The sequence below is a fragment of the Balaenoptera musculus genome, chromosome 8, assembly GCF_009873245.2.
Source record: "Balaenoptera musculus isolate JJ_BM4_2016_0621 chromosome 8, mBalMus1.pri.v3, whole genome shotgun sequence".
Lineage (NCBI taxonomy): Eukaryota > Metazoa > Chordata > Mammalia > Artiodactyla > Balaenopteridae > Balaenoptera > Balaenoptera musculus.
In genome coordinates, this window is record NC_045792.1 from 104499266 (window position 1) to 104524285 (window position 25020).

Sequence of the window (25020 nt, forward strand, 5' to 3'; positions counted from 1 at the left end):
CTGTCGGTTACCTTGCTCCTGGGACTCTAGATACCATTGCACAATCCCTCCCCTCAACACCCACTCTGGGATCCAAGCTTCCCCCTCACCTCTCTTTAGCACTTCATTCACTCATTTATTCCCCCAACATTTATTGTGTACCTACTGTGTGCCACATAATGTCCCAGATATACTACAGGGGGAAAAAAAAAAAAACAACAGATCTGTCAAAGTGTAGAGTTTAAAGAAAGGACTTTCGAACCAGGCTACCTGGGTTCAAACCTTGGCTCTGCTACTTTCCAGCTGTGTGACCGTGAGCAACTTATATAACCTCTCTGAGCCCCAATTGCCTCAACAGTAAAATAGGGCTAAGAAGAGTATCCCCCCATGGAGTTGGGGTGAAGATTCAATACCTTAATACGATGTTTGAAGAGCACTTGGCACACAGTAAGTGTGCCGTGTGTTTGTGATTATTAGTCTCCTGGCAGAGGCAGAAAATGAACTGTAAACAAATAAAACAATTGCAGATTATGGCTGGTGTTCTGTAGGAAACAAACAGCATGCTGTGGGTGGAGGACTCTAGGTGGGGTCGTCAGGAGGGTCTCTCTGAAGAGGTGACTTCTTTAGGGTGATGTGCAGAGGATGAAGGAAGCAGTCTCGGCAAGAACAGGGAAAGCACCTTCCAGGCAGAGACCAGCAAGCGAGAATCCCTGAGGAGGAAACCAGCTTGGCAGGTGTCGGGAACACCAGAAGGCTGACAGGCAGGAGACTGGTGGGTGAGGACGGCATGGCACGTCAGAGAGGCCAGCAGGCCCTTGTAAACCACAGAAAGGAGTTTGGCTTTTTCCAGTGCAGTGGGTAGCCACACAAGGTTTTTGTGTGTTTCTATAAGTGGTATTGAAGTGTATCGCACATGTAGAAAAGTATACAAATCATAAGTGTGCACTGCTGCAAATTTTCATACACACGCACACACAAAACAGAGCCGGGGGGAGGGGTGGGGGGGGACTCAGCACTGGGATCAAAACCAGACCATGAGCAGCATCCCAGAATCCCCCTCAGGCCCCTTGCAGTCACCACCCCCATGGTAACCGCCATGATAACTTTTAACAGCAGAGAGTAGTTCTGCCTGCTTTTTGAACTTTCTATAAATGGAATCATACAGCATGTGGTCTTCTGTGGCCGGTTTCTTTCATTCAACTTTACAAGCAAGATTCATCCACCTGTTGCAGGTGGTGGTAGCTCTTTTCTCCTCTTTGTTGCGCGGTGTGCCATTGTGACTGTACCGCCATGCATTTACATACTCTCCTGTGGACAGGCACTTGTAATTCCTGTCTTTGGCACACATACATATGCTTTTCTGGTCACTGAAGGGTTATTACATGAAATTGGCAAGATCTCCTTTCAAGCTCACTCCAGACTCCAGTTCCCACATCAGCCCACTGGGCTGAAACCAGAAGCAGAACAGCCTCAACTTCACCTTTTTTTTTTTTTTTTTTTCTAATTGAAGTATAGCTGATTTACAATGTTGTGCTAATTTCTGCTGCACAGCAAAGTGACTAAGTTATACACATATATACATTTTTTTATATTCTTTTCTATTATGGTTTATCCCAGGAGATTGGATATAGTTCCCTGTGCTTACAGTAGGACCTTGTTCTTTATCCACTCTAAATGTAATAGTTTGCATCTGCTAACCCCAAACTCCCAGTCCCGCCTTCTCTCTCCCCCGCTCCCCCTTGGGAACCACAAGCCTGTTCTCTATGTCTGTCAGTCTGTTTCTGTTTTTTAGATAGGTTCATTTGTGCCATATTTCAGATTACACATATAAGTGATATCATATGGTATTTGTCTTTCTCTTTCTGACTTATTTCACTTAAAATGATAATCTCTAGTTGCATCCATGTTGCTGCAAATAGCATTATTTCGGTTTTTTTATGGCTGAGTAGTATTCCATTGTATATATGTACCACATCTTCTTTATCCATTCATCTGTTGATGGACATTTAGGTTGTTTCCATGTCTTGGCTATTGTAAATAGTGCTGCTATGAACATAGGGGTACATGTATCTTTTTGAATTATAGTTTTGTCGGGGTATATGCTCAGGAGTGGGATTGCTGGATCATATGGTAGTTCCACTTTTAGTTTTCTGAGGAACCTCCATACTGTTCTCCATAGTGGCTGCACCAACTTACATTCCCACCAACAGTGTAGGAGGGTTCCCTTTTCTCCACACCCTCTCCAGCATTTGTTATTTGTAGACTTTTTAATGATGGCCATTCTGACCCGTGTGAGCTGGTACCTCATTGTAGTTCTGATTTGCATTTCTTTAATAATTAATGATGTTGAGTATCTCTTCATGTGTCTACTGGCCATCTGTATGTCTTCTTCAGAGAAATGTCTATTAAAGTCTTCCACCCATTTTTCAATTGGATTATTTGGTTTTTTGTTGTTGATCAACCTCACCTTTTTACTGCTCCAACAGAAGCCAGTATCAGTGTGCCATTTTATGTACTGATGGTGTGTCTAACTCAATGCTCCCTCCTGAACCGGGAACCCTTCATGCCGCAGTGTCCTCATGTGGAAAATGGGCTCAGTCATTCCAAACTGCAGGTGGCTGACTATGAAGATTAAGTTAAATGAGAAATGGCAATGAGAGCCGATGGCCCAGTGCCCAGCCCCTCCCCCTTCCAAGGGGCATAATTAATGCCCTTTCTCTCCTTTTTCTTCGGAATCCATAAAATGAACTGAAAAAAGGGTGTCCCCTGTGGATGAGAGTGAAACTGAATCCTTGGCTCCCCAGGGTCCTACTTTGTAAACCGAGGATGCCCCCTCCCGCCAACAAGGCCAGCACAGACCCAGCTCCTACTGAGAGGGCAGTGCCCACAGGTTGCTTTCAGCCCCGAACTCCCAGAGGGTAGATGATCCAGAAACCACTGCTGCCTTGGCACACTTGCTCCCCACCTGAGATCCTCTCCCCTCTTCCCACCCCATCCCAAATCCTACAGATCCCCTGAGAAGCCCCCCCAGGTACCCACCAAGCCTGCTCTCCTGGTAACTGAGCCCACAGCACGTGGCACCTTTCCCCGCACACCCCAGCCCCTCTTAATGCGTGCGTGCCTCCCTGCCAGACTGCGCGGGTAGGGAGGGACTTGTCCCCCTGTTCCCGGAAGATGGAAGATCGCCCACACCTGGCACTGTGCCTAGCATCCAGCGGGGGCGTCATAAATATATCTCCTGAATGATTCATTCATTCCTTTGGAGAGAAAGCACGACCCCTAAGTGGTTAAGAGTATGGGCTTTAAAGTCACATAGACCTAGGTTCAAGTCTTGTCTCTGACCCTTGGCTCTGTGACCTTGGGAAGGTCATTTCACCTCTCTGAACCTGTTTCCTCCTGTAAAAAAAAAACGGAGTGACCACTGACACCATTAAGTCACTGTGAGGATTAACTGAGATGATGTTGGCCTACCATTCAGAGAAGGGGAAACCTCCGGCCTCCTGTTTCCTGATCGGTTCCTAGGAGGTGCACAGTATCCAGCCCGTTTTACAGAAAAAGAAACTGAGGCCTAGAAGGGGAACAGGATAACCCGGGGTGCGGCAGCTGGGGCTAGAACCCGGGCCTGCTGACTCCGTGCCCAATGCTCCGCCAGCCTCTCGAAACTCGCGGTGAGCACGTTCCCACCCCCCCCATCCCCACTCATCCTGGGCCAGGGAGTGAGGGGCTGGCTTCTGCCTCGGACGACCCCCCCTGGGATCTGGGGAGCGCTTGGGGATCCTCGGCTCAGACCCCGGAAGCGCCGCGCAACTCCCGGGAGCGGAGAGAGCGCTCGGGTTTGTCACTTTAAAGAGGGAGCGGGCGGGCGAGCGTGAGGGAGCGCGCGGCGGGCTCCTGGGAGCGTGCCCGGACTGCGGCGCAGCTCGCGACTGCCGCCCCGGCCCGGCCGAGCCCCCGGCCCGCGCCGCGCTCCTCCCAGGCGGGCGCGGGGACACACTGCAGGCGTGGCTCCGCCGGCGACGGCCGGGCTTGGCGCCGGTGCGTGCGCGCTGCGGGAGGCCGGCCGGGAGCCGGGAGCCCAAGCCGGAGCCCAAGCCGGAGCCCAAGCCGGAGCCGGAGCGGGAGCGGCGGCCCCTCCGCGGAGCCGGGGTGAGTACGCGCCCTTCGCGCAGATGCACGCAGTGCCCCCTCCCAGCGCCGGGGACCCCCGGGCTCCAAGCTCCCCGCTCGTCTGCACACCCGCGCGGATCGCACACCCGCGCCGCGCTTGCACACGCAAGCCCGGCACAGCGCACGCCGGGCGCCCTTCCCCGGCTCGGCCACTCCATGCACTGCGTATCGCATCGTGCCCCGCACGCCCGCCCCGCGTGTGCACACACGCGGCTCACCCGGCCATTTACACGCCTCCCCGGCGCCCGCGCTGCACGCACGCCCCTCACACACACACACAGCGCCCTGATTGTCCCCACTTTCCCGGCCCCGCCTCACACCCTCTTCCCGGCTCCGGCTCCCGGGTCAGCCCCCCACACTCCGGTCCCCATGTATCCTGGGGGTTACCGCGGCATGGGTGCTGGGTTTTCAGGAAATGCCCCATGTCGCACCCCATTGCCAGGAAGCCCTGGGAGGCCAAGAGGATCCTCAGCCTCTGTCTGGTGTCACCAGCCTGGGTGGGGAGCTTTCCAGGGTCTCCCTGCCAACCTTTGATGCCACTGCTCTTTGGGAGAGGAAGCTTGCCCGTCTCAGTGCCTTGGGGATGTAGATTTGGGCTGAAGAAGGGGGAACTGGGTCCAAACATGGGGACCTGGAGCCAGGCCTGTGGGTGGAGGAGCCCTGAGCACGCCCTCCTAGTGACCTCTCTTTCATGGGCTGCAGAGGGACTGGGTTTCCCCTCCTCAGCCAGTGAGGCCACCCTTCCCCCCAAAGAGCCTGGGAAACCTGCACCCTGGAATGTTAGCCTCTTCCCTGAGCCAGGGGGTGGGTGACAGGTTTGGAGAGCGGCAGGAGCTATGCATCCTACTAGAAATGGGGAAACTGAGGCTCAGAGAGGGCAGGAGACTCACCCAAATTAACACAGCCAGTCTGGAGAAGGGTCAGGACCCAAGCCCCTGGCCTCCCCACCCTGAAATCTGAAGCCTTTCCAAACAGCTTGGGAGAGAGGGGGCTCCCAGCCTGGAGTTCAACCTTGGACTCTGCCTCCTGTCAGCTCTGGTGACTACGGGCAAGTGTTTTCCTGCACCTCAGTTTTCTTACCAGTACAATGGGAAGAGTATCAGCCCCCTCAGTGGGCAGCAGGGAGGATTTGCCGAAATAACACCTGTGGTACAGTGCTCAGCACATAGTAGGTGCCCAGTTAATGCCAGCTACCACCATCCTCGCCAGTCTGTACTGTGGTTTTTGTGGGCTTTTGGGGGGATGGTAGCAGGATGTGGTTATTCCAGAAAGTGGGAGCACTTGAAAAGGATCTCAAACCTAAAGCTCCTAAAGAGGCTCCTAGCCTGGAAGGTCGAGGGCTCCTCTGTACCACCCCGTGATCCTTCCCATTACCTGCTGGCCTCAGGGTGAGGGTAGGGGGAGCCAAAACCTTGCTAGCCAGAGATGTGACATGGGGACACTAAGCAAGGAAATGGGGTGAGGGGGAGCAGAGACATGGGGACCCTCTCCCCCGCAGAGGCACCAAATTCCTGGAAAGCCATTTCTTGATAAGCCCAGGAGGAGGCCTCGACTGTGGTCAGATTCCAGTAAGGCCCGTGGCAGTTCTTCCCACCCATCTCCACCCCGGAAAGGCCTGGTCAGGAGGTGGCATGGTGGCCAAGAGCCCAGGCCCAGATCCATTGTACCTTGGAGTCAATCCCACTGTTGCTACTCATATGCCGAGTGACTCCATCCCCGGCTTCCTAATCTGTAAAAGGGGGATCCGTTTATCCATTCAGTCATCAGGTCTGTATCGTGTTCACACTACGAGCCAGGCACTACGCTAGGCATTTAGCATGAATTATGTCTAATTCTTACAGCAATAGGTAGGTATTGCCGGGTAGGTATGGTTAAGCCAGCATCTGAACCCAGAGTTGTTTTCAATGAGCAAGTGCCATGCAATTTAGGGTTTGGGGGTTTGGGGCCAGAATGAATAGATGGAGTGAGGAAGGGTGCCAGGAAGGGGCTCGGATGAAGGTTTGGGGCAGCTCTGACCCACCGCTGCTGTGCCCCATTTCCTGTGTGTCAGAAATGCAGGGAAGCTCTGGTCAGAGGCTGCCCTGGCCTCGGATGTGCCTCGTCAGCATCCTGTTCCCAGCTGAAGCCGCAGCCCCTCTACCTGGCACACCTCTAGGCTGCCAGTGGGAGTCTGCTGAGGTTGTCAGTAGTGGGTGAGATGGAGTCAGGGGGTCTCAGGGATAGTAAGTAAAGCCATTAAGGAGGGCGCTTGCTGCAGAGCCAGATCTGGCTCGGTCTCAGCTCTCCGCTTACTGGCTGGGTGACCCTGGGCAAATTCACTGCCCTTCCCTGAGCCTTACTTTCCTCCTCTGTGGAGTGGGGATAATAACAGGATTTGCCCCCTAGGGGTCTTGGGCGAGGCCATGGGGAAGACGTACGTGAAGTCCTTCGCACAGGGGCTGTGGCTGCTAATAGAAGAGGCACTGGATGGGGTGGCAGGCCCAGCTCCACCACTGCTGGCTGTGCGGCTTTGAGCAAGTCACTTAACCTTTCTGAACCTCCCCTAGCTCATCCAGAAGCCTGCTTACCAGGCTCATGAACAGAGATGCTTCCAGGGGCCAGCAGGTTCTGGAAGTGAATGGAAGGGTAGGAGGTGCCAGGCCGGAAGAGCAGATGCCCCATCTGAGGGACGGAGCCTACTCAGCTCCAGCTCTGGCTATTTGGGGGAGGGGGGGCAGGGTATACAGACCCACTGTTCCCAAATCTTACTTTTAACAGGAAGCTGGAAATCTATTCTTTTTTTTTTTAAGAAATCCATTTTTTAATGGGAAATTTCCCAATTTTTAAATGTTGGTAACTCACTTTAAGACAAATATAACACATCTGCAGGCCGGCAGCGCTGCCCACACAATTCCACTGCTCAAAGTAGGGGTTCAGGGGCCTTTTGGACCATTGCCAGGCGAGTAAGCACAGCAGCTAAGATTTGCCAAGCCCCACTGCACTTACTTCTCATTCCTCCCTCCTGACACCCTGATAAGCCCATCATAAGCCCCATTTTACAGAGGGGGCAGATCTGGGGTTCACAGCTATGCTCAGGCTGCCGCCCCATCCCAGGAACCTCGACGACGTCTCCCCCAGGTTCTCTCTTCCCTCCTCTCAGGCAGATGTGCTTTGGCTTCTCGCGTTCCCAGGGCACATTTGCGGGACCTTCTGGCCTGGGTGAGCCTAGAGTCATTCACACCTTCACTGAAAGCACAGCTCCCAGGGTGTTGTGATGAGGGGAGGGGGAAAGGTGGGCAGTGTGGGAGTCTGGGGTCTGAGGTGGACCAGCCTTGGAGAGATGGGGGCCCCTCGACAGCCAGAGGTCTGATACAGCAGATACGGGGTTCTGTCCCCAACCACAGGAACTTGCCGCAGGGGTGTACCCAGCCCACCCACTCTAGTGTGCTGCTGGCATGGGCTGTCCCCGTGCAGGAAGTCAGCCTGTGCCAGGGAAGCAGGAAAGAAAGCCGATGGCATGATCAGATTCCCAGCAAGGCAGAGGCAGACTGGGACATGTGTGTTCACGTTAACATGTGTGTTTTGGTGGAGCCAGACTCCCTTCTGCCACGAAGTAGGGCCACCTTGGGCTTGTACACAGTGCCTAATTTGGCCTGCGGGTTCTCAGGCAACTTTTGAAACCATATGCCCCCCTTGCAGTAAGGCACAGGGGTTAGGGAGCGTGGAACCACATGGCATGGGTTGAACAGTTTCTTAGCTGTGTAGCCTGGGGCAAATGACTTTACCTCCTTGCCTCATGACTCTCTTCTGCAAACCAGAGATAGTAATACCACCTACCTCCAGGGGCTGTTAGCGGTAGGTAATATATGAGGTAATATACACGCAAAGTGCTTAGGGCTTGGGTGTAAGGGGTGCTCAGCAAGGTCCTTATCATGATCTCCAGCCCAGGTCCCAGCAATGAGCTTCCACTTGAATTGGCATGGGTGAAGCCGTTCCAGGTTAGTGCCGCCCTCCCATCACCATGACAACCCACACCTCACTGTGGGAGTGGGGGCATCATCAGGGGAGCTGGGAGCAAGGAGCTGTCTGTGCACCTGGCAGGGCTTTGCCCCAGGGCCCTGTTCCGCCCTGCTTCTCGAGGCCTCCTATCCTGGGACCTACGGCACTCCCACATGTGCTGGATAACCCTGTCTGGATCAAGGCACCCCAGCTTCTTGACTCCAGAGCTACAAACTGGGGAGAACCCCAGGATTCTAGAAAATGCTTACCCCCTGATTTGACCCCAGTCCCAAAGGGAGCCCACACAATCCTTCGAGGAGTTGCAAACAGGCTAGCCACCACCCAGGACCCTTTTCCTCTCTACCCAGTGGTGTTTACATTTTTTGTGAGTTGGTTGCAACATTTAAAAATCAAGAAACTGCACGTTAAAAAATACCGGTATCTGGCTTTTCAGAAGATCCAGCCAGGCTGGATTGGCATTCCCGTGGGAACAGAAAAGCAGTTGCCCTTGGGTGGACGGACACCCTTCAGGTCTCCCCCCGCCACCGCCCCGTGTACCCCATCTTACCTGTTTATAACCACCTCTCTGAACCACGAGGGAACGCAGAGGTTAGGGTCGGGGCCATCCTGTCCTCCGTGTCCCTTGAGCTGAGGTCCATACAGCTCAGCCTAGCCTCCCTTTTTCAACCCCCCGCCCCATTTAGAACATGTCTGGGAGCCAGTTTACTTCTTAGCAACAATAATAAAACCGTAAGCAGTTGCCTGGGCAGGTAATGGCTTGTATGAGCTTCTAGACCTTTCTAGAACAACTTAAACCTTCAAACCTCTCAAACCTTCAGTGGTTCATAAAACTTGGGAGGGGAGGGTGGGGAGGAAACCATCCCAAGCAGAGAAAGAACTGATAATAGAATATTGTAGAAATGCAGCATTTCGGGTCCAATTTAAACAAAAGCATTTGAAGTCAGCCTTAGGGAACACCCTGAGGGGCCGCTCTAAGGAGTAACAGAGTCACTGCTGGTCAGCCTGTTGTTGGGAGGACGGAAGTGAAGCAGGGTTGCCAGATTTAGCAAATACAAATACAGGACACCAGCAACTTTTGAGCTTCAGATAAACAGTGAATAATATTTTAATATAAGCATGTCCCATGCAATATTTGGACATACTTCTACTAAAAACTAATCCGAAATTTCACGTTTCACTGGGTGTCTTATGTTTTTGCGTTTGGCAATCCTGAAATGAGGTCTCAGAGTGCTTGAAAAGAGCTTTAAACACCATTTTTTAAAAATGCTATTTTAGGGACTTCCCTGACAGTCCAGTGGTTAGGACTCCACACTTCCACTGCCGAGGGCCCAGGTTCGATCCTTGGTCGAGGAACTAAGATCCTGCATGCCACGCAGCACGGCCAAAGAATAAAAATGAAAGAATAAAAGAAACACTACTTTTGCCCAGGTCCCCTCCACCTGAGTGTGAGCTGGATGATGGGCACCTGGGCCGTAGTGGGGGGTTGATGACCCTCTGAAGCCCTCTCCACTGACTCTCCTCTCCCTTCCAGTCTCAGCCCCTGCGGCGGGCGTCATGGCTGTGGACATGGCAGAATACCACCTGAGCGGTGAGTCCCCGCGGCAAACGTGCCATCTCACAGGACCCTCCCACCGGGCCTGGGGTGGGGGATGTCAGTGGGACACCAGTAACGGCCCTGTTTTACTGGTAAGGACTGTCAGTGAGTTGCCCAAGATCGCACAGCCTTGGGGACGCCAGGTTGGGGCCAGTCTGAGGTCTCTTCGTCTTTCTGCTTCAGTGGAAGGACTTGAGGGAATCCCCCAGGAGGCCCATGTGCTGCTGCTCCCTAAGGTCGAGCCTGTCATGCAGAATCCACTCCCCTGGGGCCATTCCTGGATCCAAAGGCGAGGAAACCCAGGAAGGTCGATGTTAGAGCAACAGGACATTAAACTCAGAGGTCGCCCAGTCCAGGGATGGCAGCTCCCACCTTCTCCTCGTGTGTGCTCCTGCAGGCACTGAGCTTGGGACCGGCCTCAAGACACCAAACACACTCCAGCTGACGATGGATGGTGTCAGAACTGAAGTACACTCGCCACCTTTTCTCCTTATGTTCCCCTACCCATTTACAGATGGGAGAAGGCAGGCTCAGCAAAGGAAAGGGAGAGTGACTAAGTAAGTAACAGGGTCAGGACATGGACCCAGGTCTCCTGACTCCCAGGCCAGTGCTCCCCATCACTCCAGCTGCTCCCCTAGCTCAGACCCCAGCCAGCCCAGGGCTGAGCTGAAGGACGTACAAGGGGGAACCACCTTTCCCAACTCCCAGCCAGGAATTTTCACTTTTCACCTGCAGGCTCACAGGTCTTGGTCCAGGCCCTGGCGTGGCCATCAGTAAATGTTGAAACCTCTCTGAGCCTCCATTTACTCATCTGTAAAATGGGGGCAATGCGGCCTGCCTCAGGGACTGCTGGGAAGATTCAACGAGCTAACGTGTGTGAAGTGCCCAACAGTGTGAACACAGCTCTCCCCGACCTCCGGGCCTTTGAACATGCTGTTCCCTTCCCCTGGGGTGCTTACTGCCTCTGCCTGGCTAAGGCCTTGAGACTGGTGTGGAGATTTTGAGCACAGATCTGGAGCCAGATTGTCTGGCAGTGAATAGCTCCTCTATCTATCTCTCAGCTTCATCGTCTGTAAAATGGGGATAATAATAGAACCTTCCTCACAGGGTGGTTCTGAGGACTCAGTGGGTTAGTATACATGAAGTGTTTGGAACAGAGCCTGGCGAATAGAAAATAGTAAGGGAACGATTATTACTAAGATTCCTCCTTCCTCATTTCTGGTCTCAGCTCAGACCTCACTTCCCTGGGAAATTCTTCTCATACCTTCCGGAGGCTGGTACGCAATAAAATGAGTAAATAAATGAGCATTAACTGTCATCATTTCATGTCAGCTTGCTGGGGTTTTTCCTTTCGTGCCCCTGGCCCTGCCCCCCTTTTATGCCAGCCAGGGTGCTGGCTTCAGGCCCTCAGCCCCCGGATCCTCACTCTCAGGGGAGCCTGGCGCTGCTTTGCCACTTTGCTGTGCCCATCGCCTATGTGCACTCTGTGCCCGGGCCCTGGCCCGCCCCCTGGCAGCACCCAAGGCCCTGTGAGCTGGCTGGGGCTGTGTGTGTGTCTAGGTGGGAGCCCCCCGCACATGCACTTCACTCTCCAGGCACCAGGTACGTTCCCATCCCATCCCCTATTCGCCAGACTCCCAGGGCTTCCTGAGAGCCTGGCCAGGTCTTGGCCCTGGGCTCCGGTAGCTCTTTGTTGTGGTTTTATTTATCCTACAAATTACATTCTCGCAACAGAGTCAGGAGTAAACAGGTTTGCTCGCTGTCCCTCCATCCGCATCTCTGGCTCTTCCCATCCCTCCCTGGTCCGCCCAGCCCTTGCCCATACGCTGCGTGATTTTTACATCAAAATCATGTGCTTATACCATGTTGGAGATTGGTTTGTGTTTTTTTTTTCCCTCTTAACAATGCCTGAAATGATTCTCTGCATTGCCACAGTGACATCCTGATGACCTCAACTGTCATTCTCAAAGCCCAGTGACAGCCCCTCCTGAGACAGCACCACCGGCACCCTTGCTCGGACCTTCAGGCTGTTTCCAGATTTCTGCTGTTATAAATACAGACTCGATGACTCACTCCAGACATAAAACTTGTTGGGATTTTTCCCTTAGAATCATATTCCTTTGGGGTAGAACCACTGGATGGGGATGTTTCTGGTGTCATCTCCTCTTTCTGGATGAGGAGACTGGAGCCAGGGAGGTGAGGTGGCCTCAGGGAGCCAAGGCACCTGCACCACGCTCTCCATTTCTCACCCCTGTGGCCTTGAGCCCATAAATATTGGATTGGCCAAAAAGTTCGTTCGGGTTTGTCCATCAGCTGGGCCCCAAAACCCGAACGAACTTTTTGGCCAACCCAATAGATGTGTTCTTTAACTGCTATCAGCCTCAGTTCTCCTCTAGAAAGTGGAGGTAGGGAACTCATAGGGCGCTAAGTGCTGCGTAAATGCCAGGGCTGAAGGCTGGGCCCTGCCCTTCTCTGGGGTGAACGAGTATTGTAGATTCTGGCTGGAGCTGGCTGGGCTCAGCAGAGCAGGGCCCGGCTGGGGCCTCCCACTGCTGGATGATTCCTCCCTACGCAGGCTTTGGGGAGCGGGGACAGTGGCCCCTCCATCCCCAAATGCCCCCTTCCCTCTCTCTCACTGGGTGCTCTGAACGCTCTGAGCTTTGCACACCCCCCTCTTCCTTCCCTAAACTCCTGGTCCCTGGCACCTTGGCCGGCACACTTCTTGCTACTCCTGCATATCCCAGCTTAGGCATCCCTCTTTGGGAAGCCCTCCTGGGCTGTTCTCATCACGACCCCCATCACTCTGTTGTCTATTTATCTGCCCACCCCACCCCCTAGACTATGAGCCACTTATTAAGGACAGGGGCTGGGCCTGGGACTGACCCGCTCCACAGGGCGCTCGCACACAGTAGGTGCTCAGTGGCTGTGTGATGAGAAATCTCCACCCCTGACACACCCTCCCCACATCTCTCCGCCCTGCTGCTAGGGAACCGTGCTGGGTGGAGGCCGGGTGGGGCAGTGGTTTTTACCCCTGCTTGCTCTGGAGTCTGGCTGCCGGTGTTAGGATCCCAGGGCCACACCTTCTTGGCTCTGTGACCTTGGGCAAGTTCTTGTGTGTCTCAGTTTCCCCATTTGAATCGAGTCTAGAGGCAACACTGAGAATGGTTTAGAGAATTATATTTGCCAACAGTGCTATCTTCTGCAAAACGAATCCTACTATCTCATTGGCTTCTTTTGGGAATGCAGGGCCAGGTTTCCCAGTAGAGTGACTTAACATTTATGGTTCTGCCGTGGGCCAAGCTCTGTGCTAGGTGAGGACTTACCCAACACAGTTGAGGGGGTAGTTAATTACTGTTTGGGGGCAGTGAGGCTCAGATAAGTGAGGTTATTAAAACATCAGTGGACAGAACGCATTTGAGCATCTGGATTTGTCCCCAAGCCCTGCCCGGCCTACAGCCACCTCTCACTTCTGGCTGAGTTTTTTGTTTGTTTGTTTTTTGTTTTTTGGTAACAACTTTATCAAGATAAAACTCACATGCCATAAATTCACTCACTTAAAGTGTACAGTTCAGTATACTGTGCAACCATCAGCACAATCAACTTTTAGAATATATTCATCACCCCAAAAATAAACCCCATACTCCACATTTCCCCCTACTCCCCCCAACCCCTGGCAGCCCCTGACAATCACTAATCTACTTTCTGTCTGTATAGATTTGCCTCTTTTAGACATTTCATAGAAATAGAATCATACAACATATGGTCTTGGGGCACTGGCTTCTTTCACTTAGCTTGATGTTTTCAAGGTTCATCCATGTTATAACATGTATCATTTCATTCCTTTTTATTTCTGAATAATATTCCATTGTATGGATGTACTACATTTCATTTTCCCATTCATCAGTTGATGGACATTGGATTGTTTTAGATGAGGTTTGAGGCAAAAAGGGGGTCATTTCGTTTTCTCCCCCAAGTTCCCTTCCACTTTCCTCAGATCCCAACAGGCTGCATTGATTATCTGGAAGCAGAAGTCCTCTGAAGGTAGAGGGAACTCAAAGAGGCAAGAAAAACCCCACCTGGGGCTTCCCTGGTGGCACAGTGGTTAAGAATCCACCTGCCAAAGCAAGGGACATGGGTTCGAGCCCTAGTCCGGGAAGATCCCACATACCGCAGAGCAACTAAGCCCGTGAGCCACAACTACTGAGCCCACGTGCCTAGAGCCCGTGCTCTGCAACAAGAGAAGCCACCACAATGAGAAGCCTGCGCACTGCATCGAAGAGTAGCCCCTGCTCACCTCAACTAGAGAGAAGCCCCCGTGCAGCAACAAAGACCCAGTGCAGCCAAAAATAAAATAAATTAATTAAAAAAAAAAAACCCTACCTGTTTAAAGCCTAAGGAATATTTAACCATTGTTCACAGCTCTTCATCTGCTCTACCCAAGTGTCGCTCCTGATAGTAATGTATGTTTTTGTGGAAAGGAGCTAAAAGCAGATATCAGAGGGTGTATAGCTTGTTCAACACTGGATCCCCAGCACCCAGCACAGAACCAGACATCGTAGACACTCAATAAATATTTTTTCAATGAATAAGCAAGTCAGTGCTGAACTACGGGCTCTCTGGGTGGGAATGTGTAACAACTGAGGCTTCCTAGTGACCATTAACGAGAGACTGCTCTGCTCTTGCCTTGCAGTCATCAAGAGCCCCCCGGACTGGGAAGTGGGTGTCTATGCTGCCGGGGCCCTGGCACTGCTGGGAATTGCAGCTGTGAGCCTGTGGAAGCTCTGGACGTCGGGGAGCTTCCCCAGCCCCTCCCCGTTCCCAAACTACGACTACAGGTACCTTCAGCAGAAGTATGGTGAGAACTACGCAGAGGCCCGGCAGAAGGTGAGGCTTCTGTTCTCGTGGGTGCACAGTGGACTGTACACCCCACGCCCCAACCGTCCACTCTCAGGACTGGCCCCCACTCCCTCCCCCCTCACTCCCTCCTGGTTAATTTCCTCCTGTGAACAGGGACCCTTGTCCTCCCCCACATCTCCAACATAGCCCAGTGCTAGGTAATCCATGAATACTTGGCGAATGAATGAATGCTTTCAAGCTAAAACACCATCCTGTGAAAAATACAGGAAAATAAAAATAAGAAAAACCTCCCCAAATGCCACCACCCAGAGGCAAGCAACTGTGAATTGTCTTCTAACTATTAACATTTTGATTTATTTCTTTCCAATATTTTAAATCTAGGCCCCTCCCCCCGGTCTTTTTTCCATGCATAGTTTTTACACAATGGGTGTCATTTCTACATAGAATTTTATACCCTACCCTTTTCATCTCACTTAAAACTGAAGCACTTTCTCATATTGTTGATTGTAAACATTATTTTAATGGCTGCCTAAGATTCCTTTTTATGTATGTGCCATGATTTACTAAATGCCACTATAAATAATGCAGTAAATGGTTTACATGTAAAACTTTGTCTTCATTTGGGATTACATACTTTGAATGAATGCCCAGATGTGAAGTTACTGTATCAGGGAGTATAAACATTTTTAGGGCTCTCTATATATTGCTAAATGCTTCATCACTTAACACTGGCAGAGAATTTTTCTAACATCATGTAGAGTTCCAGAGAGCACAGCCAGAATCTGTTACCAGATAAAGGTCCCACATGCTCGCTCATTTGGGGTTTTGGAAGGAATTATCTCTCACTCAGTTGGAAGGACTGTAAATTGCAACAACTTTTCCAAAGAGCATTTTGGAAACATGTATCAAAAACTTTCAAAAGGGGCTTCCCTGGTGGCGCAGTGGTTGAGAATCTGCCTGCCGATGCAGGGGACACGGGTTCAAGCCCTGGTCTGGGAGGATCCCACATGCCGCGGAGCAGCTGGGCCTGTGAGCCGCAATTACTGAGCCTGCGCATCTGGAGCCTGTGCTCTGCAAGAAGAGAGGCCGCGATAGTGAGAGGCCTGCGCACCGCGATGAAGAGTGGCCCCCGCTTGCCACAACTGGAGAAAGCCCTCGCACAGAAAAAACGAAGAGCCAACACAGCCATAAAAAAAAAAAAAAAAAAAAAAACTTTCAAAAGAACTATGTCCTCGGGACTTCCCTGGTGGCACAGTGGTTAAGAATCCTCCTGCCAATGCAGGGGACACGGGTTCGATCGCTGGTCTGGGAAGATCACACGTGCCGCGGAACAACTAAGCCTGTGCGTCATAACTACTGCCTGTGCTCTAGAGCCCGAAAGCCACAACTACTGAGCCCACATGCCACAACGACTGAAGCCATGTGCCTAAAGCCCGTGCTCCACAACAAGAGAGGTCACCGCAATGAGAAGCCTGCGCACCGCAACGAAGAGTAGCCCCCACTCGCAGCAACTAGAGAAAAGCCCGCGTGCAGCAACGAAGACCCAACACAGCCAAAAATAAAAAATAAATAAAATAGATTAAAAAAAAAAGGACTCTGTCCTCTAAGTCAAGATTTTAAGAAAGCTATTCAAGGGACTTACCTGGCGGTCCAGTGGTTAAGACTCTGCACTTCTGCAGGGGGCACAGGTTCGTTCCCTAGTTAGGGAGCTAGGATCCCGCATGCTGCACAGCGCGGCCAAAAAAAAAAAAAGAAAGCTATTCAATGTTGCATTGTTTATATTTGTGAAAAAAACAATATAAATGTCCAACAGTAGGGGAATAGTAAAATAAACTATGGTGATCCACTCAATGGCAAATTAAGGGGACCATTAAAAATTATGGTAATGAAGGCTATGTACCAACATGGGAGATGCTTACTGTACAAAGGTTTTGTTTTCTCAAATCCCAAGGTCAATTGAGAGAAAAGAAAAATTTGAATATTAGAGTTAGTGTTATCCAACATGAAAACTTTCTCATGTGGTAGACATTTTTGTAAACTTCCTTTGAGGCTGCTCTGTCATGTATTGAGTATCGGTACTCTAGTTTTCTTACCCATTCCCCTTCTGCTGGACGCTTAGATTGCTAACTATTTTTCCTTTTTATAAACGTCACTGCAGTGAACATCTTTATGTATGAAACTCAGTCCATATAAATAAACATTTTGAGAAAAAGCTCTCTTACCTCCTGGTTAGGGAGAGAAAACTGACATGAAATAACAATAAAGATGGACCTTCCTAAGGTATGCCCTGTTTTTGCGAAAGGGGAACTTGGAGGTGCCTTGCATGAACAGGGCTTACCATATCTCTTTGCTGTCTCTTCAAGACCATGCCTATTGCCCTTCCGATGCTCCCATGTCCCTTTTTCTCACCCCCAGAGAGTGCCTGCCTGGAATGCCCAGCGGACCAGCACTAGGGGGCCACCCAGTCGCAAAGGCAGCCTCAGCATTGAGGACACCTTTGAGAGCATCAGCGAGCTGGGACCCCTGGAGCTGATGGGCCGTGAGCTGGACCTGGCCCCCTACGGGGCCCTCCGAAAATCCCAGTCGGCCGACTCCCTGAACTCCATCTCCTCCGTGAGCAACACCTTCGGGCAGGACTTCACGCTGGGCCAGGTGGAGGTGAGCATGGACTACGATGCCGCCTCCCACACCCTCCACGTGGCTGTGCTGCAGGGCAAGGACCTCCTGGAGCGGGAGGAAGCCAGCTTTGAGTCCTGCTTCATGCGCGTCAGCCTGCTGCCGGAGGAGCAGATCGTGGGCATTTCCCGGGTAAGTGGGGGCTGGGAGGGCGGGGCAGCCGTGTGCCCCGGGCTCTCACGAGTCCTGCCCAGGCAGGCAGGGGTGCAGGTCCAGGCAGAATCTGAGGAGGGCGCCAGAGAGCAGATTTGGATGCTGATCCCAGAGCGGAAGGTGCTGGCTATGGGGAGGACAGAACTGGGAGTTTGGGGCTCCACCTGCCGGCTCCCCGTTGTGTGCAGTTCTCAGCAGTCCTGCCACGTGAATCCAGTGTGTGGTAATTGTCAGTTGTCAATTGTGTCAACTTGGGGTCCTGGCAGGGAAGGGATGACAAGCTCATGTTGGCTAATTTGGGGAGAGCTTAATAACAGGACTGTTATAATGCTGTGTGTGGGGTGACCTCAGGGATGGCGTGGTACCCTGGCCTGAGGGGACGAGGGGAACGCGAGGTTACCTAGAGACCAGTGTGTGCAGAGGGCCACCTGGATAGGCGCTGTGCCCGTCTGCTCGTAGCGATCCTGCAGAGAAGGACCTGGAGGAATAAGCACCCCGACCTCCCTCCAACCTCTGGTTTCCCTCCAGTGACCCCTGCTGGCTGACCCCACCGGAAGCCAGAGGCCTAGGGAGCCTGTTGATGCAGCCCATGGAGGTCAGCCCCTGGGGCCGAAAGCAGGGGGCAGGGTGCAGAATAAGCCGGGAGGGGCAAGGAGAGGGACCCAGCACACCCCCCCAGGATACCCCTCCACGATCCGCTCCCCTTGCTGAGAGAGAGAGAGGTCTACGTGAGACACCCTGCTGCCCAGCACGGGCTCTGACCAGAGCAGGAGGATCCTGAGGTCAAGTGCCTCTGGCTCCTCAGAGACCCACCTGTGTCCAGTCCTGTTTCCTGTGCTGAAAAGTGGCTGCTGCTCAGAGGTGGAGACTGTCATTCCTCTCCGGCCCCACCCTGCCCCCCTCTCTCTAGGAGGGTCTAGAACCAACCACCAGGGCGTATGTAGGGCCGAGAAGGGGAGGCCAGCTTCAGAGAGGCAGTCCAGTGGGTGGTTAGGAGCAGGACCCTGGAGCCTGACTGCCTGGGTTCAGATCCTGGTTCCCTCCTTCCTAGAAGTGTGACCTTGGGTGAGTCACTTAAGCTCTCTGTGACTCAGTTTTCCCATCTGTCAAGTGAGCATCACAGCGCTTCAGGAAATGCAAAGTCCTTAGCCCAGTCCTTGGTGAGCGCTCAATGGACTGTCGTCTCTCAGGACCATGAAGTGTTCCTGTTGAGCCCAGATCCACGCTGCCCGTGGCCTCAGCTGCCTGGAGGACCTGGGCGGTTCTGGATACATCCCTTGAGGCGGCTCGTTGACAGCAGCCACCACGGCCTGATGTATGCTGAGAACCTGGTTCCCAGAGCCCAACACATCCGCGACCCTCTCATTAGCCCCAGTGATGGGGGATGGATTGAGGGCATCTTACAGATGAGGAAACTGAGGCTCAGGAAAGTGCTTTGCCCACGACAACCCCAGCAAGTGAGCAGGAGATCCAGGCCTCGACCCCCGGGGTCTCCACGTGCTCATAAAGTGCAACGTGCAGAGAATGGATCTTCAGGGAGCCTGTGCTCCTATGGGCAGGGGACAGTCAAGGGGCTGATATGGCCAGAGGAAGGAATTTAGGGCCAAAGATCGTGAAAAGCCTGAATGTCAGGGTCAGGATCAGGAGGTGGGCTTTATCCCGTGAAGGAAGGGTTGCCCTTGGTTCTCAAGCAGGTGATTGGGTAGGTGATGTAGCTTCCAGGGCGCAAGGTAAGAAGAGGCTTCTCCAGCCCAGACAGTGACCGAAGAGCGCAGCTCGGGGCACCTGGAGGTGCCAACAGATTCATTCCCAAGAATGCAGGCTTCTTAACATCGCAGCCCAGCCAATCCCAGTGAGTGGGGGGCTGCCCCCAGGTTGGGCAGTCCCCCGGCATCAGGCGAGGCGCCAGGGATGAGATCTCCTCTCTTAAAATATCGCCAGGCAGTGACCAAAGCAGCCCCCCACGGAAGGGGGATCAGTGCCCACAAGTGCACCTTCCCAGAAGGCCTGCCCACGGCTTCCTGGGAGGAGGCCAGTGGCGCCCACCAGGCAGAACTAGGCTTAGAAACAGAGCCTGCCCAGCCTTGCCTCGTCACTCCATCGGTCCATCCACCCCGTAACGTTCAGAGAGTCCTAGGCCAGGCCCCACGCGGGATGGGACATCAGCGACTCTCAACTTCACAGACAGTTATCCCTACTCACTGCATGCCTGGCCCAGGGCTGGACTTGAACACGTGCAAGAAAGATGGCCAGCTCAGCCAGCACATTGCAAGGGTTCTGTGGACCCATGGGCACTGAGGATGGGAATCAGTTGGGGTCAGCTTGTGGAAGCTTCGAATGCCAGGCCACTAGATTGGCCACCACTGAGAAGAGGACAAGGGGCTTTTATATCATCAGGGCTGAGCCACCAAAGGAAGGATTGGCATTGCAGTGTGGGGACAACAGAGCCAGGACGCTAGCCCAGGTCTCCAGACTCCCCATCCAGTGCTCACTCCCTACCATGGCCTCGCAGGCATCTGGCTGCCACCTCCTCCCCAGCTCTGGACCTCCTTCCACTGCCCTTTCTCTCTGCAGATCCAGAGGAACGCCTACTCCATCTTCTTCGACGAGAAGTTCTCCATCCCCCTGGACCCTGCAGCCCTGGAGGAGAAGAGCCTGCGGTTTTCCGTGTTTGGCATCGATGAAGATGAGCGGAATGTGAGCACAGGGGTGGTGGAGCTGAAGCTTTCTGTGCTTGACCTCCCGCTGCAGCCCTTCGGCGGCTGGCTCTACCTACAGGACCAGAACAAGGTAAGCCCGCCCACCTGCCTGTGCCTGAGGACAGCGTCATACGTGTACACTTTAGAGGAGGGAATCCACTGTCCTCGCGACAGCCTGAACACCAACATCTTTAGGAGATTAGAGAAAGAGCTGAGCCACACTCAGGGAAACTCAGTTTACTGCATGCAAATGAAAGGCACCCTGACCACTGTTTACAGCCCTTCTACTGCTCCTACCACCAAACCTTTAGAAGGTCTACGCCTGTAGAGCTTCTGTTAGGGAAGTACTCCTCTGGCCCTCAAGTGAGTTATGTCAGACAGAGGCCAAGCTGCAGTTTACCGTCGTAAATGTAGCAGGGCTCAGGCAGCATCACTGTTATTTAAGCAAATGATCTACTAATTCCGGTCCACCTGGACCTGTAAGTGCTACTACCAGAGAATGTTTTCTCTGGTCTGGAATGAAGGAACATAACTGCATTTTGTTGCTGCATTTGACAGGCAACCTCTGGCCTTCCTTCCAAGGCAGGACCCATACCCGGTACGAGGCAGGGATGGCGCCGTGGAGTGGGGGAGGGGTCCCTTTCTCGATCCCACCAGCCTGGTGCCCTGGTGTAAGGGGCCCCAAGAGCAGCAACTTCTCAGTGGAGAAGGAAACTTCTGCCTTTCCCTGGGCCCCTCAAGTCCAGGGGGCAGAAGCCCTGTGAGTCACCCGCCTGTCCTCCAGGCCGCCGACGCTGTGGGCGAGATCCTGCTGTCCCTCAGCTACCTCCCGACGGCCGAGCGCCTTACAGTGGTCGTGGTGAAAGCCAAGAATCTCATCTGGACCAACGACAAGACCACAGCGGGTAAGGCCCTCCTGGCTGCCTGGCTCCACCGTGTGGCAGGTGGGAGCCGTGGCCCAGCTGCTAAGCCCTGGGCACCTGGAGGCATCAGCAGGTGTAGGGCACAGTGCCAGGCCCCCCGCCCCTGGCTTTGGCTGGGCTCAGGAGCCATGCACAGTGGGAAGATTAATCTAGCTGGGGAAACATGGGAACCACGGAGGCTGGCAGGGAGCCCCTGTTGGGGAGGGATGGGAGTCTGAGAGCAGGAGGCTGGGGCACTGGTATGAAAACAAGGTAGGCGTTTCCCGGAGGCTGGACTGCATCCCAGATCCCAAACGGGGACCAGGGCCATGGAGATGGTGTGGGTGCCAGGCAGGACCTGATGCGTCAGGTCTGCAGGAGCCTCAGCCCCGAGTAACTGAAAACTGAGGGCTGAAAACTGAGGGCTACAGGAGCCTGGGGGACCCGGGTCCAGGCAGGTGCAGCAAGGACACCGAGTGGGTGGTAAGTGATGAGCAGACAACGACTCGTTATTCCAGAGCTGCACGTCCTTGAGTCAGGCTCCACCGAGCAGGCGCCGGGTGACTCGGGGCTGACATCTGCGTTTGGGCCATTTATAGAATGAAAAGTGGTGGGTCTGCTGAGCTCCCCAGAGCCTCACGTGAGGGGAGCACTCGTGTGGGCTGGGGGGCTGGCTGCCTGAGTCCAAAGCCCAGCTCTTCTCCTGACTCGCGCGTGAGCCTCAGTTTTCTCATCTGTAAAATAGGAACGCAATAAAGGACTGATGGCAGGACTGCAGGAGAGAGTGGCCGGTGAGCCGCTGTGACTGGGCAGGTCTATGCCAAGTGAGTGTAGCACTGGCTCTCACCCCCACCCCCCTCCCGGCCCGCAGACCCTTTCGTCAAGGTGTACCTGCTGCAGGATGGGAGGAAGATGAGCAAAAAGAAGACGGCTGTGAAGAGAGACGACCCTAACCCAGTGTTCAATGAAGCCATGATCTTCTCAGTGCCAGCCATTGTGCTCCAGGTGAGGGGGGATGGCGCAGGGTGTGGGGGCCCCTCTATCCCCTCTAATCTAGCTCCTCAGAGCTCCTGCAGGGGGTGATGGTTTGCCTTAAGGCATCACCTTTCTAGTCGAGAAGCGTGTATTGAGCACCTACTAGGTACCAGCCCTCTGGTGGGTGCTGAGGACACGGGCACTGCTTCCTTGGCACTCACAAGGGACAGGCAGGAAAGTCCCCAGACAATCCCCATCCACTAAGAGCATGCCAGACCTTGGCAATCAGGGGAGGCCTCTGCAGGTGGGGGTAGCTAAGCTGAGATCTGGGGGAAGACAGTTCCCGGTGGAGGGACCTGCAAAGGACTAGGGATGAGCCAGGACTGACCCTACGCCCAGAGCTCTGGCCCTAAATCTCCTGAGGTTCTGCCTACAGAGGCCTTGTGGAGCTTCCCAGACCCCCCTGGCCTTCAGCAGGCGATGTGCCCCAGGGAGACCCCCTCCCAGCACAGATATCACAGGCCAAGGGTGGGAGGACTGCAGAGGATGTGCCCTGGGCCACAGAAGTGGCCTGGCTTGCATACCTCAAAGGATGGGGAGCTCATTACCTTCCCTCACTCCTTCCTTCCATCCTTGGGCATTCCTGACCATGTGAGAAAGTCCTTTTGTGCCTTGAGCCAAAACTTGCCCCTTGGCCCTGGGGCTGTACAGAAACCCCCTAATCTCCCCTCTTGGGATACCCGGTCTGAATTTGAAAGCCCAGAACTCTGCCGCACTCTGGGTGTTCGTAATCCAGGCAAACATCGCAGCATCCCTGGTTGGTCCTGCCTTGCCACCCTCATGGGACAGTCCACCCATCTGCCTCCTGCTTCCCTGGGTGTTCATAGTGCCACTACTCCTACTCCACAGCCTCCTAGGGCGAGACGCTTCTTGGGACCGGAGGTGGGGGAAGGAGGGGGGGGGAGGGGAAGGAGAGAAGTCAGGCTGCGTTCCAGTTTCAGCTTCACCACTTTGATCTCAAGCAAGTTCTTTCCCTTCCTGTTATGAGTCCAACATATGATTATCTCAGGATTAACAACAGACATCTATAATGCTCTGACTGTGTGCAGGCACTGTTCTAAGTGCTTTACATCTTTTAACCTTTTAACTCATTTCGTTCCCAGAACAGGTGGGAACTATGATTATCACCATTTTACAGATGGGGAAACTGAGGTAGGAAGAGCCCAAGTCACTGCCCAAGGTCATGCAGCAAGGAAGTGGTGAGGCCAGCATTTGCATCTGGGCTGTGAGGTTAGACAGGTCAGAGGTGAGGATTCAGGGGGCCGTGCCTGGCACCCCGCTGGGCCTGGGGGTCATGGGGGACCTCTGGCACTGCCCCTGGTCCCTAGCACCCATGTCACTTCCTCCCCAGGACCTGTCTCTCCGTGTGACGGTAGCTGAGAGCAGCAGTGATGGCCGTGGGGACAACGTGGGCCACGTCATCATCGGGCCATCGGCCAGTGGCATGGGCACCACGCACTGGAACCAGATGCTGGCCACGCTGCGCAGGCCCGTGTCCATGTGGCACCCTGTCCGGCGAAACTAGCAGCCAGGGCAGGGCCCGGGTGGGCACTGGAGCCCGGCATGAACTCAGCTCCAACACCCTTCTCTGTAGTCTGGCTGGAACCATGAACGCTGGGGTCCCCCAGTGGAGTCCCCAAGAGCCATCTTGGTCCCTCTATCCAGGCTGCGGTGGAGGAACAGGCCCGGCTGGATGTCTAGGGACCAAGGGTTGTCTCCCACTGAGGACCAGCCGTGGCCTGGCCAGGGCCCGGGGAGGGCAGCCAGGCATTGGCCCACTGTGCTCCCATTTTGAGCTCCCCAACAGGCCTGTCCCTTGGCCTTGGGGGGGCCTTGGCCTCTCAGAGCTCCCCACATCCCATCCCTGCTGGGAGACCATGCACAAGGACCATGAGTCTTGGAGGCCAGGTGCTGTGCAAGGCACAGGCTGGGGTGACACGAACAAGGCACAGCCCCTAGGAGTCGGGAAGACAAGATCCCCTTGCCGTGGTGATCTGCTCTTGGCGGATGGCGGCCCCTCCACGTAGACCTGGGGAGGGCGCTGGGGCCGGGGAGCTGGGGGACAAGATGGGAGCTATGCTGTGAGGGGCAGGGAAAGAACTGAGTGTCCCAGGCCAGTGGCCCATCTGCAGCATGGCAGGGTAAGAACATCCCCGTCACAAATGCAGTTCTCACCCTACTGCCGTGGACACAAGGGCCTCTCTCTGGGCAGGAGGAGAGACCGAGGGACCAGGCCAATCAGTGGCCCGCAGGCCACCTGGGACGCTGGGTCATCCTCTATGAAATACAACTGTCACCCTTATAAGGCCCAGGGGTCCAAAGAGCCCCAGACCCAGGTCCTTGTGTTCAGGCATTGGCTCCACGGCGTTTGTTGGTGTCCCTCCAGGCCAGGCCCTGCGGGGAAGAGAGATGCCTCAGCCTTTGGGGGGCTGGTGGGCAATGGGGCGGCAGCATACAGACTGCCGAGGGGCATGGGAGAGGCCTCTGTGGGCAGCAGGCACCTGGGGGGACACAGTGGAGCAGGAAGCCTTGGGCTGGGCCTTGCAGGAAGGGGCGGCCTGAGCGGTGACGGTGAGGGGAAGTTGAGGGGGTCAGGATGGAGTGGGGGGGGCAGGCTTGAATGCTAGGGGAGGAGGTGGCTCTGGAGCCTGGTTCAGACCCCCAGGACACCAGCTGCCCAAGGCTGATTCCAGAAGCAGACCCTGAGATTCGCAGGTAAGGGGTTTATTGGGGGAGAGCCCTCAGGAGAAACCTGTAAGGCAGAGAGGGAGCTTTGGGGCAAGCGAAGAAGCCGGCAGGTTGTGGCTTCAGCGGAGTCCCAACGGTGAGGGCTTGTGCGAATGGCACCCCAGAGGAGTCCTGCCCAGAAGCCAAGGGCTGGGCTGTTACACACCCACAGGAGTCTTGGAGGGAAGGCGTGCATGGCCTTCTAGGTGTCACTGAGGCAGCTCCAAGCTGC

General features: G+C 54.1%; 1 protein-coding gene across 5 annotated transcripts; it reads left to right on the forward strand.

The window, feature by feature from the left end:
- Positions 1-3565: 3565 nt before the first annotated feature.
- On the forward strand, positions 3566-24627 carry SYT12 (synaptotagmin 12). Of its 5 annotated transcripts, none has more exons than XM_036860644.1 (8): positions 3566-3647; positions 9677-9733; positions 14430-14623; positions 17012-17404; positions 20000-20215; positions 20909-21029; positions 21898-22031; positions 23413-24627. In XM_036860644.1, exons 1-8 carry the CDS (start codon positions 3620-3622, stop codon positions 23584-23586), a joined length of 1317 nt encoding a protein of 438 aa, XP_036716539.1. In that variant the 5' UTR covers positions 3566-3619; the 3' UTR covers positions 23587-24627. The 5 variants fall into 5 exon arrangements, with proteins under 5 accessions (XP_036716539.1, XP_036716540.1, XP_036716542.1 ...); XM_036860645.1 differs by having other exon boundaries at positions 3591-4125; XM_036860646.1 differs by lacking the exon at positions 3566-3647 and adding an exon at positions 10254-10296 and having other exon boundaries at positions 23413-24624.
- The last annotated feature ends 393 nt before the right edge of the window (positions 24628-25020 follow it).

What these genes read in the sequence shown, in the direction of transcription:
- SYT12 (XM_036860644.1), top strand. Translation starts at nt 3,620, where the DNA reads ATGCTCCGCCAGCCTCTCGAAACTCGCG. An exon ending in ACCTACAGGACCAGAACAAG is followed by an intron (nt 20,216 to 20,908) that starts GTAAGCCCGCCC and finishes CCTGTCCTCCAG; the next exon opens with GCCGCCGACGCTGTGGGCGA. An exon ending in TGCCAGCCATTGTGCTCCAG is followed by an intron (nt 22,032 to 23,412) that starts GTGAGGGGGGAT and finishes CTTCCTCCCCAG; the next exon opens with GACCTGTCTCTCCGTGTGAC.